Here is a 17,923-nt window from a genome sequence, read left to right as displayed (position 1 = left end):
CTTGCATTTTCAGCACAAAAAAATAATATTAAGGTACATTGGGGTTGATTTACTAAAGGCAAATCCACTTTGCACTACAAGTGCACTTGGAAGCGCAGTCACTGTAGATCTGAGGGGAAGATCTGAAATGAGGGAAAGCTCTCCCGATTTTATCATCCAATCATGTACACAGAAACATTTTGTTTTTTATTGTCTTTGCATACCCCCTCTAGATCTACAGTGACTGCACTTCCAAGTGCAAAGTGGATTTCCCTTTAGCAAATAACCCGCTGTGCATACAAATGGCTTAGAATATCTTATATGTGATAAACCAACACAAACTGGCACATAATTGTGAAGTGGAAAGAAAATTATAGTTTTCCAGATTTTTTACAAATAAATATCTGAACAGTGTGGCGTGCATTTTCATTCAGCCCCCTTTACTCTGATGTTCCTAACTAAAATCTAGTGGAGCCAATTGCCTTAAGAAGTCACCTAATTAGTAAATAGAGTCCACCTGTGTGTAATTTAATTTTAGTATAAATATAGCTTTTCTGTGAAGCCTTCAGAGGTTTGTTAGAGCGGGGTTTCTCAACTCCAGTCCTCAAGGCGCCCCAACAGGTCATGTTTTCAGGCCCTCCATTATTTTGCACAGGTGATTTGTTCAGTTTCACTGCCTTAGTAATTACCACAGCTATTTCATCTGAGGGAAATCCTGAAAACATGGCCTGTTGGGGTGCCTTGAGGACTGGAGTTGAGTTAAAGAGCCTTAGTGAACAAACAGCATAATGAAGGCCAAGGAACACAACAGACAGGTCAGGGATAAAGTTGTGAAGAAGTTTAAAGCAGGGTTAGGTTTTATAAAAATATCCCAAGCTATGAAATCTCAGGTAGCACTGTTCAATCCATCAGGTAAAAATGGAAAGAGTATGGCACAACTGCAAACCTACCAAGACATGGCTGTCCACCTAAACTGACAGGCCGGGCAAGGAGAGCATTAATCAGAGAAGCAGCCAAGAGGCCCATGGTAACTCTGGAGGAGCTGCAGAGATCCACAGCTCAGATGGGAGAATCTGTCCACAAATCTGGCCTTTATTGAAAAGTGACAAGAAGAAAGCCATTGTTGAAAGAAAGCCATAAGAGGTCCTGTTTGCAGTCTATGAGAAGCCATGTGGGGGACACAGAAAACATGTTGGAAGAATTTGCTCTGATCAGGTGAGCGCAAAATTGAACTTTTTGGCCTAAAAGCAAAACCCAATGTGTGGTGGAAAACGAACACTGCACATCACCCTGAACACACCATACGCACTGCAAAACATGGTGGTGACAGCATCATGCTGTGGGGATGCTTTTCTTCAGCAGTGACAGGGAAACTGGTCAGAGATGATGGGAAGATGGATGGAGCCAAATAGAGAGCAATCTTAGAGGAAAACCTGGTAGAGTCTGCAAAAGGCTTGAGACTGGGATGGAGGTTCACCGTTCAGCAGGACAATGACCCTAAACATACAGCCAGAGCTACAATGGAATGGTTTAGATCAAAGTATATTCTTGTGTTAGAAAGGCCCAGTAAAAGTCCAGACCTAAATCCATTTGAGTCTCTGCGGCAAGACTTGAAAGTTGCTGTTCACAGACACTCTCCGTCCAATCTGACAGAGCTTGAGCTATTTTGCAAAGAAGAATGGGCAAAAATGTCACTCTCTAGATGTGAAAAGCTGGTAGAGACATCCCCAAAAAGACTTGCAGCTGTAATTACTGTGAATGGTGGTGCTACAAAGTATTGACTTAGGGGAACTGAATACAAATGCACACCACACTTTTAAGATATTTATATGTAAAACAATTTGAAAACCATTTATTATTTTCTTTCCATGTCACTTTATGTTGGTCTATCACATAAAATCCCAATAAAATACATTTACGTTTTTGGTTGAAACAAGACAAAATGTGGAAAATGCCTAGGGGTATGAATACTTTTTCAAGGCACTGTATATGTGAACCAAGTCTTAAAGGGTAACTCCACTTTTGTGGCAAATAAAGAAAAAAATAATATAGCGTGCACAATTGCGTTACAAGTCATGATTGAATGTTATTATAAATGACCTTTCCTTTTCAATCTGCAGCTGCTGTAATTTTCTATAAATGCAAAGGAATATGACTACATGGAATTGTTCTGCACACAGAGTGTGTACTGACCACTCCCCAGTAACATAATTTCCTGCTTGTGTGATTGGCTCACCAAATTTCCCAGAAGTCTGCCTAAGATACAAGTCAGATTTCAGGCATCCCTTGCAACAAAAATTTCATTTTTGGTGAGATATTTCCAATAGGAACACGTCTAAAGGGATGCAGGCCCAGCAGCTTTCCTCATTGGTGCCCACATTGATGCCCACAGCTAACTGATAATTATGAAACCACTCCCATTAGACCCACTTAGAACAGAGGCGCAGACAAACACACAGTGATTTCTTCAGAATAACAAAAGATAGGAATCTGCAACAAAGATTGTTATAATCCTTGCAATGTACATAGATCACCCAGGGGGGAATGTTTTTTTTTTCTCAACAAAAGTGGAGTTACTCTTTGAAGTACTTTGTATAGCATGTTGGCTCACAAGCATTCCATTACCTTTCTGTGCTTTACCATCAATGTTCCATCAGGACCATACACCGTGCAGGTGTTGTACAATTTCCCAGAATCCTCCTCTGGTATAGAGCCTAGAGGGAAATGACATCAATACATCAAAACGTAGCCAAGAAAACAGAGAAAAACTAAATCAGAGGGGCACATTGAAGGTTTGTTTGGCTAACAAAGATAATAGCATTGAAGCTCCATCCAAAGGGCACAATAAATAGTACTATATCAGACAGATTTTCATTCAGACCTCCAATCAGATAGATTCCACACTCCTTGGCTACTTCGGACAACATTTGTGTAGACTGGCCTGGAATCTTCTCAGCATATTCAGGAAAGAATTTGGTTCCGTATGGAGAATTAAAACATTCCTATTGTGAAATGTGGACAAAGAAGGCAGTTAGAAAATTAGCTTAGAACAACATACAAGCAGGGGCGGACTGACCATTGGGCCACTCGGGCACTGCCCGAGGGCCCCGTGCCACTAGGGGGCCCCATCAGGGTTGCCAGCCTCAGTAAAACCAGGGAAAGTATGTAAAAATCTGTGGGTTTTTTTTTACATCTGTCTCTGAAATGTCCTTTACCAACATCCCTTTGGTCTAAAAATCCTGAGATTATAGCTGCCCCACCTCTCCAGCACCTTCTCAGCCAATAGAAACATGTCTGTGTATACTGTGTGATTGTATACAGTGTGTGTGTGTGTGTGTGTGTGTGTGTGTGTGTGTGTGTGTGTGTGTGTGTGTGTTTGTGTATACTGTGTGGGCCCCATAATGTCTGATTGCCTAGGGGCCCCATAATCTCCTATTGCCCGGGGGCCCCATGAGTTGTCAGTCCGCCCCTGCATACAGGTAAGCCAATAGAGCACTGTCCTCTGCCCTGGCATCCCAGCTTGGTTAGAATATCACTGGTCACCCAATGCAAGGGTGATACATGATCAATGGAATATAATGAATGAATGAATGACTTGTATAGCGCTACCTATGAAAACTGAATCGCCTCAGGGCGCTTTCTTGCCACCGGTGTCCATCTGCAGCTTTTACGTGGTCCTTTAACCTGTACGGTCCCGACACACTTACAACACATACACATATTATGGCCAATTTTTTTTGGACAGGGTCTAATTAACCTACCAGCATGTCTTTTGGAGTGTGGGAGTAAACCGGAGTACCTGGAGGAAACCCACGCAGACACAGGGAGAACATGCAAACTCCAGGCAGATAGTGTCGTGATTGGGATTTGAACCAGCAACCCTATTGCTGCTAGGTGAAAGTGCTAACCACTACACCACTGTGCTGCCCTTCCCAGGGAGCACCTAGGGTCCAGTTCGGGAATGTATGCAAAATCATACGCGTTCCTAACCCACAGACAAAATGCACTGCTCTTTAGCACATGCGCGGAGGTGCTATTAATTCTTAAGGGCACCCCCACACATTGGCAAAACGCTGTGTTTTCACGCGCACAAAATTGCATGGTGTCACAGCACCATGCTATTTCCTCTGGAATTATTTAAAAAAAAGAAAAGGGTCCAGGACTTCTTTGCCCATGTTTCTGCATTAAGGGCAGGCCATTGAAATGAATGGGCTATGGAGCCCAATGGAAACACTAAGTTGCAGATTATATGGAGAATATGAAGTGATATAGATACACACCGGCAGCGCTACAATCTGAGCTCCTTGCTGGGCTGCCTGCTTTATCAGCTCGGATGCCTTCTTCAGATTATCTGCTTTTACAGGCGACACAAAAAGCTGAACTAGGCTCAAGCGGAATTCTATGGAAAAAAAAAACACACAATGCATTTTTAGAAATCTCCGTTCACCTATTAACAAAGTCTTACTGAGTAACAGATAAATATTTGACATCGAGTCTGGCCAAGCTGTCCGGGGCAAAGTTTACTCAGCTGACTATTTAGTGTCACTGTGGATGACAAAACAAAAATGTAGACATGACTCCAGCACAATCCTGGCCCATACAGACACAGTATAAGGAATGGGCCACCAGGAACCACAAGACTTTCCAGAACTACAATAATGTGCCATATTCATTTCCTAAAGCCAACCAGTCCTAAAACTCTTCTGTTTACTACCACCAGTCAACCACCACCACCATCATTCCCATCATCCTCTTCTCCTGCTATGGTACAGTTTTTATTAACCACTTCAATACAGGGCATTTTCACCCCCTTCCTGCCCAGGCCAATTTTCATTTCTCAGCGCTGTCACACTTTGAATGACAATTGTGCGGTCGTGCAACACTGTACCCAAATGAAATCGACAGTGCAGTCCGCACTTATTTTAACAAAGTTCAGAGTAAGACTGGTGCTTTATTGTGAGTTTGTTGGATAGAGCTATGAAGTCTCACCAGTCCTTGGTATCAAGAGTGTTTTAACCACTTAAGCCCCGGACCAATTTGCAGCCAAAGGACCAGGCCCCTTTTTTTCCCCACAAATAGAGCTTTCTTTTGGTGGTATTTTATCACCTCTGTGTTTTTTATTTTTTGCGCTGTAAACAAAAGAAGAGCGACAAGTTTGAAGAAAAACACAATATTTTTTACTTTTTGCTATAATAAATATCCCATTTTTTTTCCCCTCAGTTTAGGCCGATATGTAGTCTTCTAAATATTTTTGGTAAAAGAAATCCCAATAAGTGTATATTGATTAGTTTGCGCAAAAGTTATAGTGTCTATAAAACAGGGGATAGTTTTATGGCATTTTTATTATTATTTTTTTTTTACTAGTAATGGCGGCGATCCGCGATTTTTATCGTGATTATGACATTGCGACAGACAGATCGGACACTTTTGACACCATTTTGGGACCATTCACATTTATACAGTGATCAGTGCTATAAAAATGCACTGATTACTGTATAAATGTCACTGGCAGGGAAGGCATTAACACTATGGGGCGATCAAGCAGTTAATGTGTTACCTAGGGAGTGATTCTAACTGTAGGGTGAGGGGACTCACAAGGGGAGACCGATCGTTGTTCCTCTGTACTGGGACACACACGATCGGTCTCCTCTCTCCTGACAGGACGTGGATCTGTGTGTTTACACACACAGATCCACGTTCCTGTTCTGTTATCGGCAATTGTGGGTGCCCAGGAGACATCGCACCAGAGGCTCCAATAGGCTTAAAAAAAGGGTGGGCTTGGGGTGCAGTGAGCCCACCCAGTTGTGTGTCAATAGCGAATGAGTATTTGATATTGTCACACTAATTCTTCTCCTGGCCAATCAGGAAGCAGGTTCTGAGACCCATGTCCCGATTGGCTGAAAAGAAAAGCGAGCCCATTTTACTAGGAGGAGGAGGATGGGGACGGTATGGCGGCAGGCTCAGGAGCTGCTGGAGAGCTTCATGGCCACCAGGAGAGAGCGGAGCTGTATGGAGGGAGAGCAGAGTATGGGCAGAGAGGAGCAACAGTCCCCGATGTGATTACTGTACTGAGCCTGACGTGACAGCTGTGTGACCGACTTATAGGGGGTGGAGGGTTTACGAGTGACCCGTCGGCCAACCAACCGGGTAGCTGTGGGTGCATTGTTTGCAGTTCCCCCCCAAATATACCACCAGCCACTACTGGTCCATGTTACACGTGCAGCGTTGGAGGACCCCATGTAAAGAGATGGGAAATCATGTGGGCAGCATTTATGTAAAAGGTGCAGGTCTGGTTTTTATTAATGCCTTAATACAGCGAACAATAAAACGCATGGAATTCAGAACATGAACCCCCTGCAAAATTGGATGTCTTTTTTATTTTGCAACACCAATTTTTGCACAACGGAACCCACACTTCCATCTTTTCTGTCCAGGTGAGAATGGTGGCCCGTCCAAAGCCTCAGGGAATACTCAAGTGACGCATCTCAGAAGGCTTCAGGGCAATCTCCACTACATGTGTGTCATCAGAACTAGGAAAAGAGAGCTGGCTCCCACCGATAGAAGAGATGATGGCAGAGCAGGATCTGGTGTGTGGTGGGAGATTGGAGGGGAGCCAGCAGACAAGATAGGAGAGCAAAGAAACAACATGCATGGAGGGATGAAGTAGATACAGTAACATACATGGAGAAATGAAGTGCATACAGTAACATGCATGGAAGGATGAAGTGCATACAGTAACATACATGGAGGAATGAAGTGTATACAGTAACATGCATGGAAGGATGAAGTGCATACAGTAACATACATGGAGGAATGAAGTGTATACAGTAACATGCATGGAGGAATGAAGTGCATACAGTAACATACAGCAATGGTGCAGACAGAGGTGACGGGATCCTGAAAGTCTCCTGAACCATGTCTGCAATCTCTGATATCTCAAATTGACAAACTCCTAAAGCACTGCAGTCCCCGACAGTCCTCGGTAACATGTTCCCGGTCCCTGACAGTCTTCTATAGTATTAGAGATGCTGAATAAATGTGACCACGTTGGTTCAAAAGCATTTCAACCAAAACTCCCCAATCCCTAAGCACAGACTCACAGACAGAAGTTGTGACACTGAAGATCTCTCCTATTGTTAATCAGTGAATAATGTCACCATATATTCTGTAATAAATAACATAATATACACTGTTCTGTCATTAAAATACTAAAGCACAAAGCTCTGTCCCTGGAAACGATTCCAGATGTTGGGAGCCCTCCCTGTGTCTGTATGATAACAGATTGTATACATATACACTAATATTACAGTGTGTGTATCTATCATGTATAAATGAGCTGACATAAAATCTACATGACAGGAAGAGAAGAGCCATCCACACCCTCCAGGCCAGCGGTGTCACAGTGCAGGAAGCAGCTCTATACATGAATACCGGGGTCACTACTCACTTGCCATGGCTCTAGCTGCTTGCATACTGACCCAGGAGCCGAGCTGTCACCTAATACACAGGAAGTGTCCCTCCTCCCCGCCCACCCAGGAGCACAGAGGATGCTGGGAAGTGTAGTCCACGGTACAGCCATTAGAAATGAATGCATTGGTGTGTCAGGCGGCTTGGTGTGGTTGTGCAGAGCTCATGGGGGATTAGATGATCGGCTGTATATAATAAAGGGATGCAATGACTAATGTCTATAATGAACTAATAAAGTTACATTACAGTTTATTGCACTGACACCATATGAGGTGACAATTCTATCCTTTCTCTACAACCCAATCCATCCACACCCACTATTTATAGTGTAAGTTAAGGCCAAACTTTTTTATCAATTGCTCCATTTCCACTTGTGCGACTTTGGACATCGAAGTCACACGACAAGTCACAGACCTTTTTTTTCAATTCTTTGTTCAGTCATTCAATAAAGCCATATTGCACAAGGAGCCGCTGAACTCTGTCTTTCTAATGCAGAGTTGCCAACATTGCAAAAAAAAAAATTCCGGGACACTTTTTTGGCTGCAGGCGCAGCTGTATTATAATTAGGGGGCGGGGCATACGTTTGTAGGCGTGACATAGGGAAAAAAGAAAACAGCAGCACGCAAAGTGCATTGTGGTGAAAATTGGGCGTGGTTTGTGTGAAATTATGGGTGTGGTTTAAATGGGCGTAGCTCAAAGGGGTGTGGTTAGAGTCCGAGATGAATGAGGGATGGCGAGGGAAAGGGGGAGAGAGGAATGAAGGGACAGTAGCCTCAGATCCTGCACAACAATAGAAATGTGTGTATTCTAGAGAGTTTAACAATCAGCAGATAAAGATACTCCAAACACCTGGTTTTAGCACTTCAATCATCCCGGCACCATGATTGTTATGGTGTCAGGATGATTGAAGTGCATTATTTCTATTATTAGATTGTAATAGAAAATTAAATCATTCAACTCACCATAATGCCGAATCAGTGGGATCCCTCAGCGTGCCGCCTGCCACCAGCAGAGTCCTTCCTTGCATCAGGTGCCCCCAGCAGAGTCCTTCCTTGCATCAGGTGCCCCCAACAGAGTCCATCCTTGCATCAGGTGCCCCCAGCAGAGTCCATCCTTGCATCAGGTGCCCCCAGCAGAGTCCATCCTTGCATCAGGTGCCCCCAGCAGAGTCCGTCCTTGCATCAGGTGTCCCCAGCAGAGTCCGCCCTTGCATCAGGTGCCCCCAGCAGAGTCCGTCCTTGCATTAGGTGTCCCCAGCAGAGTCCGTCCTTGCATCAGGTGCCCCCAGCAGAGTCCGTCCTTGCATCAGGTGTTCCCCAGCAGAGTCTGTTCTTGCAACAGGTGCCACCAGCAGAGCCTATACTTGCATCAGGTGCCCCCAGCAGAGTCAGTCCTCACATCAGTGTCCCAGGCAGAGCCATAGTTCCCCCTCCGTACATAGTTACCCCCTCCCCCTAGTTACCCCCCTGTGCATAGTTACCCCCCCGTGCATAGTAACCCCCCCATGCATTGTTACTCCCCCCTGTACATAGTTTCCCCCCCTGTACATAGTAACCTCTACTGTATATAGTTAACCCTCCCCCTCCTGTATATAGTTAGCCCCCTCCTTTATATAGTTAACCCTGCCCCCCTCCTGAATATAGTTAACCCCTCCTGTACATAGTTAACCCCCCTCCTGTATATAGTTAACCCCCTCCTCCTGTATATAGTTAACCCCCCTCCTGCCTGCATATAGTTAACCCCCCTCCTGCCTGCATATGGCTAACCCCCCTCCTCCTGTATATAGTTAACCCACCTCCTGCCTGTACATTAAAGTTAGATTACTGCAAATTCCTATACATCGATCCTGGGACAGCAATCCATGGAAAATACAACCACCCTGCAGCCACCCTCTCCTCCAGGTACTACACCTGTCAGGACTAGAAAGAACAGAAAGAGTCTGCCAGCAACTGATCACTGTACCCAAGAGGACACTGACTCCTTCCCCACCAAAACAGGGAAAGACAGGCAGAGAAACTGTGGCAAAAGTAGAAAGAAATTGCCAGGACCCAGCAGAAGATGGTCCAAATAGATCTGGAGGGGACAAATGACAGTTCCAGACAGCCCAATGAGATACCACCCACGGCCCAATACCATGTCAGTATCTGAGTGGGAAGACACTGTGCACTAACTGAGACAAGAGCAGATTCCTGGCATGAGCGGCCGGTGTTCTGGCAGATAGTGTCCTGCCATCATATAGTGTCCGCCCCGTACTGTGCATGTGCAGTACGGGGCAGACGAAGCTTCGGAAAATCTCCGAAGATGAGCGGCGCCTGCGCCATGAGTGGAGGTGTTAGCCCCCCCATCCAAGCAGACACAGGGTTGTGAAAATTAGAGGGCCCCTCGTGGGCGAGCTTCGCTCGCCACGCTTCGGGCTCGGCCTCGCTGCGCTCGGCTCTTTTTATTCTAATTCTATGTCCACTTGGATGGTGGGGATAGAACCTGGACTCACGGCGCAGACGCCGTTCATCCTCGGCTATTTTCGGAATCTGAGTGTGCTATGTACTGTGCATGCGCAGTACACAGCGGACACTATCCGATGGGGGACCATATTTGATCGGACACTGGCACTGTGTGTTCAGTGGAGAGGGGAGGGGCCGATCCATGCAGCTAACCCCGGATCAGTATTATGAGAGGAGAAGCTGATTCATTGGCTGCACGGATTGAGCCCCCTTCCTCTCTCCATTGAACACAAGGGGGAACGATTTAGCGGCGGCGGCCATTTTGTTGAAGCCAGCTCTCCAAAAATTGCAAACGCAAACATTCCCGATTTCCCTGGGCAAAATCTCGAATCGGGAAAGCCTCCGATCGGGACGAGGGTCACAAATTCGGGATTGTCCTGGGAAAATCTGGACTGTTGGCAACTATGGAATGAGGGACACCTATCAGCAAATGTAAAGACACACCCCTTACCAAGCCCCCTTAAAGGAGAATTGTACAATAAAAAAAAAGTGCTTTTTTTTACCACTACTATTCCTTTATATTGGCTTTTGGAATTTACAAATGCAGCAATTTTGAAATCGGATGAAAGGTTTAGCACTGGGAAACACTTTATGATAGATAAAAAATGCATTTTATATACAGCTATATAGATCAGACCAAAATGAGGGACAAGTGAGGAGGAATGAGGGACAGAGGGACATTTCTCCAAATTAGGGACAGTCCCTCAAAATCAGGGACAGTTGGGAGCTATGCACAGCCATGGCACTGATAGTCTGTGACATTCGGCTGTCTGTAAAGCTGTCCCTGTGTGAGGGGAGAGGTGTTCCCTCAGAATTGCATAGGAGAGATTGGCTAGAATGTACTCTAAAAGATCTCCACAGTGCAGCCCATGCAGGTAATGGGAGCAAAGAGCTGGACACTAACTGGGTCACCAACATTTTGGTAAGAATTGATTTGGATGGTATGAAGTGCTCCTTGTCAAAAAGTAGTGACTACTTCCAGGACCCCCCCCCCCCCCCTTCCTTCTACAGAACATCAAAGTGGAGTGAAGAGGAGGAAGATGCAGACTGCTACTGAGGACAGCGAATAGAACTGCTGCAGAACAGTGCTGGACCTTATCATGAATGTACCTAATCAGCTGTCACTTTTCAAGTTTGACCTGCAAATTTTTTTTTTGTACATTACAATTTGCAACAGAACATTTACCACTTGCTGACCAGCCACAGTTCATATACTGCGGCATGTTGGCTGTAATGAGTGAAATGACATACGTGTAACGTGGTTTCGTGCAACAGTCACTGGGAGTGCTCACGTGTGCCGATTGGCCAGAGAGGGAGCCAATTGGCAGGCGCGTTGTCTCCCGGGACCCGACGGTCATTCCCCAGAGAGGCAGAACGGCGATCTGTCTACGTAAATAAGGTAGATCGCCGTTCTGACAGGGATGAAATGAGAGATCTCTGTCTTCATCCAGGCAGTCCATCCCCCACACAGTTAGCAAGCACCTCCTAGGGACACACTTAAAACTTTGATCACCCTTGGTGTTAACCTCTTGCCTGCCAGTGACATTAGTACAGTGACATTACATTAGTTTTAGCACTGATCACTGTACTAATGTCACTGTTTCCCCAAAAAAGTGTCAAAAGTGTAATTTATAGTGTCCAATCTGTCCGCTTTTTTATTGGATGTGTTTTAAGCTACTTTCACACTGAGGCGCTTTACAGGCGCTACAGCATTGGCTCCTGTTACTGTCAATCAAGGTCAGTGAGCCAATGAGGAGAGAGAGGGGGTGGGGTTGAACCATGGCTCTATGTCTGAAAGCAAGCACAAAGCAGCGGCTTGGCTCAGGCGCCCCCATAGCAAACTGCTTGCTATGGGGGCAGGAGGGAGGGGCCAGAAACGCTGGCATGGGACCCAAGAAAAGAAGGATCTGGGCTACTTCTTCTGTTATTTTTAAATAAAATATATAAAAAATTGTGAAAAAGAGCAACTAAGGGATACTTCTAGAAGAGAAACCCTGTGGATTTATGATTCAGGGTTTGAATATAGAAATAGATTTTAGTTGTTTTATCTCCAGGTACTTCTGAGATTTTATAATTCTAACTTAGCTATATGGGTGTTGATATCGTTTTTATATATGGGTAGTACAATTAATTAAAATTCTCATGTTATCTGTTCTATTTTAACATTTACATTTTTTCACATAAATTAGGTACTAATAAAGTTTTATCATAGTATGAATAGGTTGAGAATATATCTTGAATTGCCACTAGATGGCATTGGACTCTATATGCATTTTTGATGGTGATGACTCTATATTACAGCGTCACTAGACAGCATTATGCCGCGTACACACGTATCAGACTATCCGGCGGACTTAGTCTGGCAGACAAACCACCGGACTTTCCGAACCAGCTACCTGCCCACACACGGCACTTTTTTGATGGACTAGGTCCGGTGGATTAAGTCCGCTGGACTATCCGTCGTACTTTTGAAATGAACGGACTCGCCCACACACACGGAGGAAAGTCCGCTCATTTTGAGCGTGGCTCCAGGTAGCCGGAACCAGCGAAGGAGGCATCGCTGGCCCCGTCACCTGGTCTGGAGTTAAAGGGGAATTCCCTACGCTGAAAAAACGGCGTGGAGGTCCCCCCCCAGGTCCATATCAGACCCTTATCTGAGAACGCTACCTGGCCGGCCAGGAAAGGGGGTGGGGACAAGCAAGCGCACCCCACCCCAAAGCACCTTGTCCCCATGTTGATGAGGACAAGGGCCTCTTCCCCCGGTATCCGGGGGCACCCTTATTAAAGGAGGCTCACGGATTCCGATAAGCCCCCCACCCGCAGACCCCGACAACCAACGGCCAGGGTTGTCGGGAAGAGGACCTTGTCCTCATCAACTTGGGGACAAGGTGCTTTGGGATGGGGGGCCACGCGGCCCCCCCTTCCCCAAGGCACCCCCCATGTTAAGGGCACATGGCCTGGTATGGCTAAGGAGGGGGAGGGTGCTCGTCCCCACCCCCTTTTCTGGCCGGCCGGGTAGCATGCTTGGATAAGGGTCTGATATGGACCTAGGGGGGACCCCCACGCCGTTTTCCCCTTTAAGTCCATACCAGGTGACGGGGCCAGCGACGTCTCCTTCGCTAGTCCCGGCTACCTGGAGCCGCGCTCAAAATGAGCGGACTTTTCTCCGGACGGGAAAAGTCTGTTCATTTCAAAAGTACGGCGGACTGGCACACACATGGCTGTACTGTCCGCCGAAATGCTAGTTCGGACAGATTGATGTGCAAAACTCCAATCTTAGTCTGCCGGACTTTTCCCCCGGATTGTTTGATCGTGTGTACTAGGGTTGCCACCTGTCCGGTTTTGACCCGGACAGTCCGGGTTTGAACACGTGCCCGGTTTTCAAGCCGCCTGAAACCCGGGCACATATAGCTGCAGTTCAACCTAGAGCGGTGAATCCTGATTCATCAGCTTAACAGTGTATATTACTGCCTGTGAGCTCAGTCTCCGAGCCGCGCGCAACGATGGGCAGCGGGCATACCTATTCAGCCTGCGATTGGCTGAGAGGTCACTTGCGGGCGGCGTACACGAGAGTCTTTGATCGGCTCAGTGGAAATTGTCACATGTGGAGACGGGGCTGGACTGTGGGTGATCGCTACCGCCCGAAGTTGCCTGGTGTGTTCTCTGCTGTGTCTCCTTGAGTCCTCGCTGAGTTGTCTTTCACACCTGCCCTCTCACTCCCCCGTCAACTCCCCCCCCTCTGTCAGTTACCCCCCCCACCCCCATCAGCCACCCCCTCTGTCATCTCCAATCCCCTGTCAGCTACTCCCTCTGTCAGTTACCCCCCCACCTCCTGTCAGCTACCCCCCCCTCTGTCAGCTCCATTCCCCTGTCAGTTACCCCCCCCCCCCCCCTTTTCTTTCTCACAGCTACTCCTCCCCCCCCCCCTCTCTATCAGCTATCCCATCTCTTACCACCTTTCTCTCTCAACCCTCCGCTCTCTCACCCAACTCCCCCAATCCCCTCCCCATCTCTCTTCTGCCTCCTCAACCCCTTTCCTCCTCCTCCTCTCACCCTCAGGGGGTGAGGGCCCCATGATTCCTAACAGTGGCCCTGTGAGTGCACAAGTTTGGATGTATTTTGATTCCTGTGTCCTGCAGACACTGGGCACAGTGATGCAGCACCTGCCTCTACTTTGCTTACCCTCCAAGCCCCCCTACACAATGGAACGAAAGAAAGAAAAATAGCACTACAGTAGAGCAGCTTCGCTCCGCCCCCAAACTCCGGCTCCCACACTTCCTGGCTTGAAACAGCTCTTAGTAAGGCAGTCTAATGTGGGCCTTTAGGGGCAGGGGGGGGGGGGGGTTCCCTGATCTAATAGAGGTCTCCAAGTGGAGTGCTGATATAAGGGGACCTAATGGGGGTCCTCTATGGAAGACCCCTAAACTATGGAGGGGGGGGGTAACACTGAGCAGTATTTTATGAAGTGGGGTGACAACAACCCCTGAGGTAACCCTGTCCAATAAAGCAGGCCACAAGATTTCTAAGACAGGAAAGACAATTGTAAACCCAGGTGGTTTTCTCCCCACCCCGCTCCTGCCAATTGTGGCATAACTGCTTTGGCATATACAGTATACTGTCCATGAGCAGTAGCAAGCTCTCAGTTTGCAGTATTTGCCAAAACCGATTTTAGCTGCAGCTGTTTGGATAGTCTATATGGAGGCTTCCTGGGAGACCCATGCAGATTTGGACTCCAAGTGCATTCTCAGCTAGTGGAAGCAGCTTAGAAGATCAACAATTTAGCCAGACAAAGCCCCAAGGTTAGGTAGGCAAATAGTCACAACAGTGTTAGAAGAACAACTTTTAATAAGTATACAATATGAATAAAAACAGCAAAATACAAACATCAATAAATTATGGCCAATTTAAAAGTAAACATTTAAACTTCCTGAGACTCTGCAATTGTGGATTGTTGTGAGCTTTTCATGGTCTTCTTTGGCAACAGAACAGCTTGGATGTTGGGCAAGACTCCCCCATCTGCAATAGTAACACCAGCAAACAGCTTGGCCAGTTCCTCATCATTCCTGACAGCCAGCTGGATGTGTCTGGGCATGATGCGGGATTTCTTGTTGTCTCTGGCTGCGTTTCCTGCCAGCTCCAGGACCTCCGCACACAGATATTCAAGAGTGGCTGCCATGTAGATGCTGGATCCAGAGCCAATCCTCTCTGCATAGTTTCCCTTCTTCAGAAAGCGGTGGATGCGGCCTACTGGGAACTGGAGACCTGCTTTAGCTGACCTGGATGACTTGCCTGCTGCAGGCTTTTGGACCTTCTTTCCACGACCAGACATCTTGAAAAGACTGGATAGAACAAAAAAAGTTTAACATTTTGATAGTGTGAGTGGAGAGGGATTAGAACACCCATCAGTTTATTGCAGTCTGTGCCCCCTGTTACAATGAGATTCACCCACTTCATTTGTGTTAATCTATTCATCATTGAAAGAAAAGAAAAAAAAAAAAAAACCCCCACCCATGGATATGGGTTATGGGTTGTCCCTAGAAAAGGGGGGGTAACTCTTCCAATGGGGATGCTAGTTCTGATGACCTGGGGGTCCCCTAGGAATTCCCCTCACTTCCTGTTTGGCTATGGAGGCGGGGGGGGGGGGGGGAATGTTTCCCTATAGTTCTACTTTAAAGCGGGAGTCCACCGGGACGCCGCGTTTTCTTTTTTTTAAAAGCCAGCAGCTACAAATACTGCAGCTGCTGACTTTTAAAATAGTGACACTTACCTGTCCAGCGCGCCCGCGATGTCGGCACCCGAAGCCGATCTGTAGATCGTATCTCGGGTGCTGCCGCCGCCATCTTGGGTATGGGAATCAGGAAATGGAGCCTTTCGGCTTCATTTCCCGGTTCCCTACTGCGCATGCACGAGCCGCGCAATAAGGACGGTCCCCGCTGCCTCTGGGATCTGTGTGTTTTCCCAGCAGGCAGCGGGGCACTTGCAGGAAGGGGCGTAATATACGCCCCTTTCCGCAGAGAGCTATCCCGGAAGTGGGTACAGATACCTGTACAGGTATCTGCACCCCCCTCCCCCCTGAAAGGTGCCAATTGTGGCGCCGGAGGGGGGGGGGGGGGGAGGGTTCCGATGAGCGGAAGGTCCACTTTAGGGTGGACCTCCGCTTTAACTTCACACATCTCAGGACCAGACTCGTCTGAATTGCTTTCATAGGTGTGCGCAGCCTATTGCATTAGGGTGTGTGCCCCAAAAGATCAAATATACCCTGTCTCTGCAGCCTCAGCTGCACAGGACAGTGAATGAATTGGAAGTGCTCTGTCTCAAGTGTCTTCCTGTACATTCACAAACTGAAGCATAGTAAACAGTTCTGAATGCGCACAGCAAGCGTTCAGAAAAGGTAGGGGCCGGTGAATTACATTTACTAGCCCTTTCCCCTGCTCTCCATCCTGAAACATCCTCCCGCAGTAACAAGGGGGGGGGGGGGGGGGAAACGAGCAGCATTGCAGGTCCAACAAAGGGGTGGATGCACATGCAGTAGGGGAAAATAAGCACTGCAGATTTCGATTAGACCCCTTTCACAAAAAAAATAAAAGTGCCCTGAAACAGCCACTGCGGTCTCTCTAGTGGCTTTCACACTTAAGCGGTGCATCCCTATGCTTGCTTTAGATCAGAGGTAATAAAAGCAGAGTTGATTAAGTGGACAGGGGTAGCGTATGGCCACATAGTGAAGCCTGATAAGATTACACTGTTAAAGCTCTTAGAGGAGGGTCTCCAAATGGTTTTTATTTGGAATCAAAAAAAGTCTTCTTTTCTTTAGTTAGCAAAATTTTAAAAACCACCAAAAGAAAGCTGTAAGTTATGTGAAAAAAATAATACCCCCCCCCCCCCCCCCCATATGGGTACAGTGTTGCATAACCCCCTTGCAGCATTACAGTGCAGCAAGGTCTGGAACTAATAAAGCCAGTATCCTTTGGTATCAGAAGGGAAGATAAATCACAGTTCACTAGGCCATAGACAGAACCTTAACTGTGTAAAATTCAAACACTATACTTAAATCAAACTTACCACAGCAAATCTTTTTGTTCCACTCTTCCTTGACCAGCTCACACTGCAGCAATCCAAAGTAGTATGAGTATGTAGCATCACTATAGCTTATATACTGAACACTCTCAGGAAGGGGCTAATTGCAAGCATAGTGCTACAGGTGCAAAAGGTAAGGTCATTATTACAGGGCTCATTGTAATCCCTCCCCTGACCCAATCACATTACAAGCATGGCAGAGTAGAAGAAGCAATATTCATTTAGAGGGAGTTTTTTGATAAATCTGCTTCCCACATATATTTTTGTTTCAGATTTTATCCATCGGATAAAACAGACAAAATTCAGCAAACATTTCATAGTGTGAGTGCCTGTGTATACTGTCCATCCAATCAGATGGTACCTCACACAACGCTTGGTACATTTTGATGAATATACAGTGCATCCAGAAAGTATTCACAGCGTTTCACTTTTTCCACATTTTGTTATGTTACAGCCTTATTCCAAACAGTATTAAATTCATTATTTTCCTCAAAATTCTACAAACAATACCCCATAATGACGTGAAAGAAGTTTTTTTTAAATCTGTGCAAATTTATTAAAAAGAAAAAATGAAAACAATGACATGCGCATAAGTAATATTCACAGCCTTTGCATGGCACTCAAAATTGAGCTGAGGTGCACCGTTTCCATTGATCATCCTTGAGATGTTTCTACAACTTGATTGGAGACCACCTGTGGTAAATTCAGTTGATTGGACATGATTTGGAAAGGCACACACCTGTCTAGATAAGGTCCTGCAGTTAACAGTGCATGTCAGAGCACAAACCAAGCCATGAAGTCCATGGAATTGACTATAGACCTCCAAGACAGGATTGTATCAAGGTACAGATCTGGTGAAGGGTACAGAAACATTTCTGCAGCATTGAAGGTCCCAATGAGCA

At 46.4% G+C, this 17,923-nt stretch overlaps 2 protein-coding genes across 2 annotated transcripts in view; both read right to left on the bottom strand.

The window, feature by feature from the left end:
* The window catches only part of NIT2 (nitrilase family member 2), a 28,477-nt gene extending 20,971 nt beyond the window's left edge, over positions 1 to 7,506 (bottom strand). The window contains exons 1-4 of the mRNA XM_077480201.1: positions 7,427 to 7,506; positions 4,260 to 4,378; positions 2,861 to 2,981; positions 2,605 to 2,693 (exon numbers count right to left, since the gene is read on the bottom strand). Coding sequence (XP_077336327.1) covers positions 2,605 to 2,693; positions 2,861 to 2,981; positions 4,260 to 4,378; positions 7,427 to 7,451 — 354 coding nt within the window. The 5' untranslated portion in view covers positions 7,452 to 7,506. The remainder of the gene's footprint in view (positions 1 to 2,604; positions 2,694 to 2,860; positions 2,982 to 4,259; positions 4,379 to 7,426) is intronic.
* Positions 7,507 to 14,774: 7,268 nt separating this feature from the next.
* Positions 14,775 to 17,076, bottom strand: LOC143984264 (histone H2A-like). The gene is made up of 2 exons (XM_077484536.1): positions 17,007 to 17,076; positions 14,775 to 15,286 (listed from the first exon to the last, which is right to left on the bottom strand). Exon 2 carries the CDS (start codon positions 15,274 to 15,276, stop codon positions 14,866 to 14,868), a length of 411 nt encoding a protein of 136 aa, XP_077340662.1. The 5' UTR covers positions 15,277 to 15,286; positions 17,007 to 17,076; the 3' UTR covers positions 14,775 to 14,865.
* Between the last annotated feature and the right edge of the window lie 847 nt (positions 17,077 to 17,923).

The sequence above is a fragment of the Lithobates pipiens genome, unplaced genomic scaffold (assembly GCF_037356315.1).
Source record: "Lithobates pipiens isolate NorthernLeopardFrog02 unplaced genomic scaffold, aLitPip1_a1.2 Scaffold_16, whole genome shotgun sequence".
Classification (NCBI taxonomy): Eukaryota; Metazoa; Chordata; class Amphibia; order Anura; family Ranidae; genus Lithobates; species Lithobates pipiens.
The sequence above is the reverse complement of the archived record's forward strand: the minus strand, read 5'-3'. Positions and strand labels throughout refer to the sequence as shown.

Bases quoted from the DNA above. Each gene is read 5' to 3' on its own strand.
- LOC143984264 (XM_077484536.1), bottom strand. From the start codon at position 15,276: ATGTCTGGTCGTGGAAAGAAGGTCCAAAAGCCTGCAGCAGGCAAGTCA.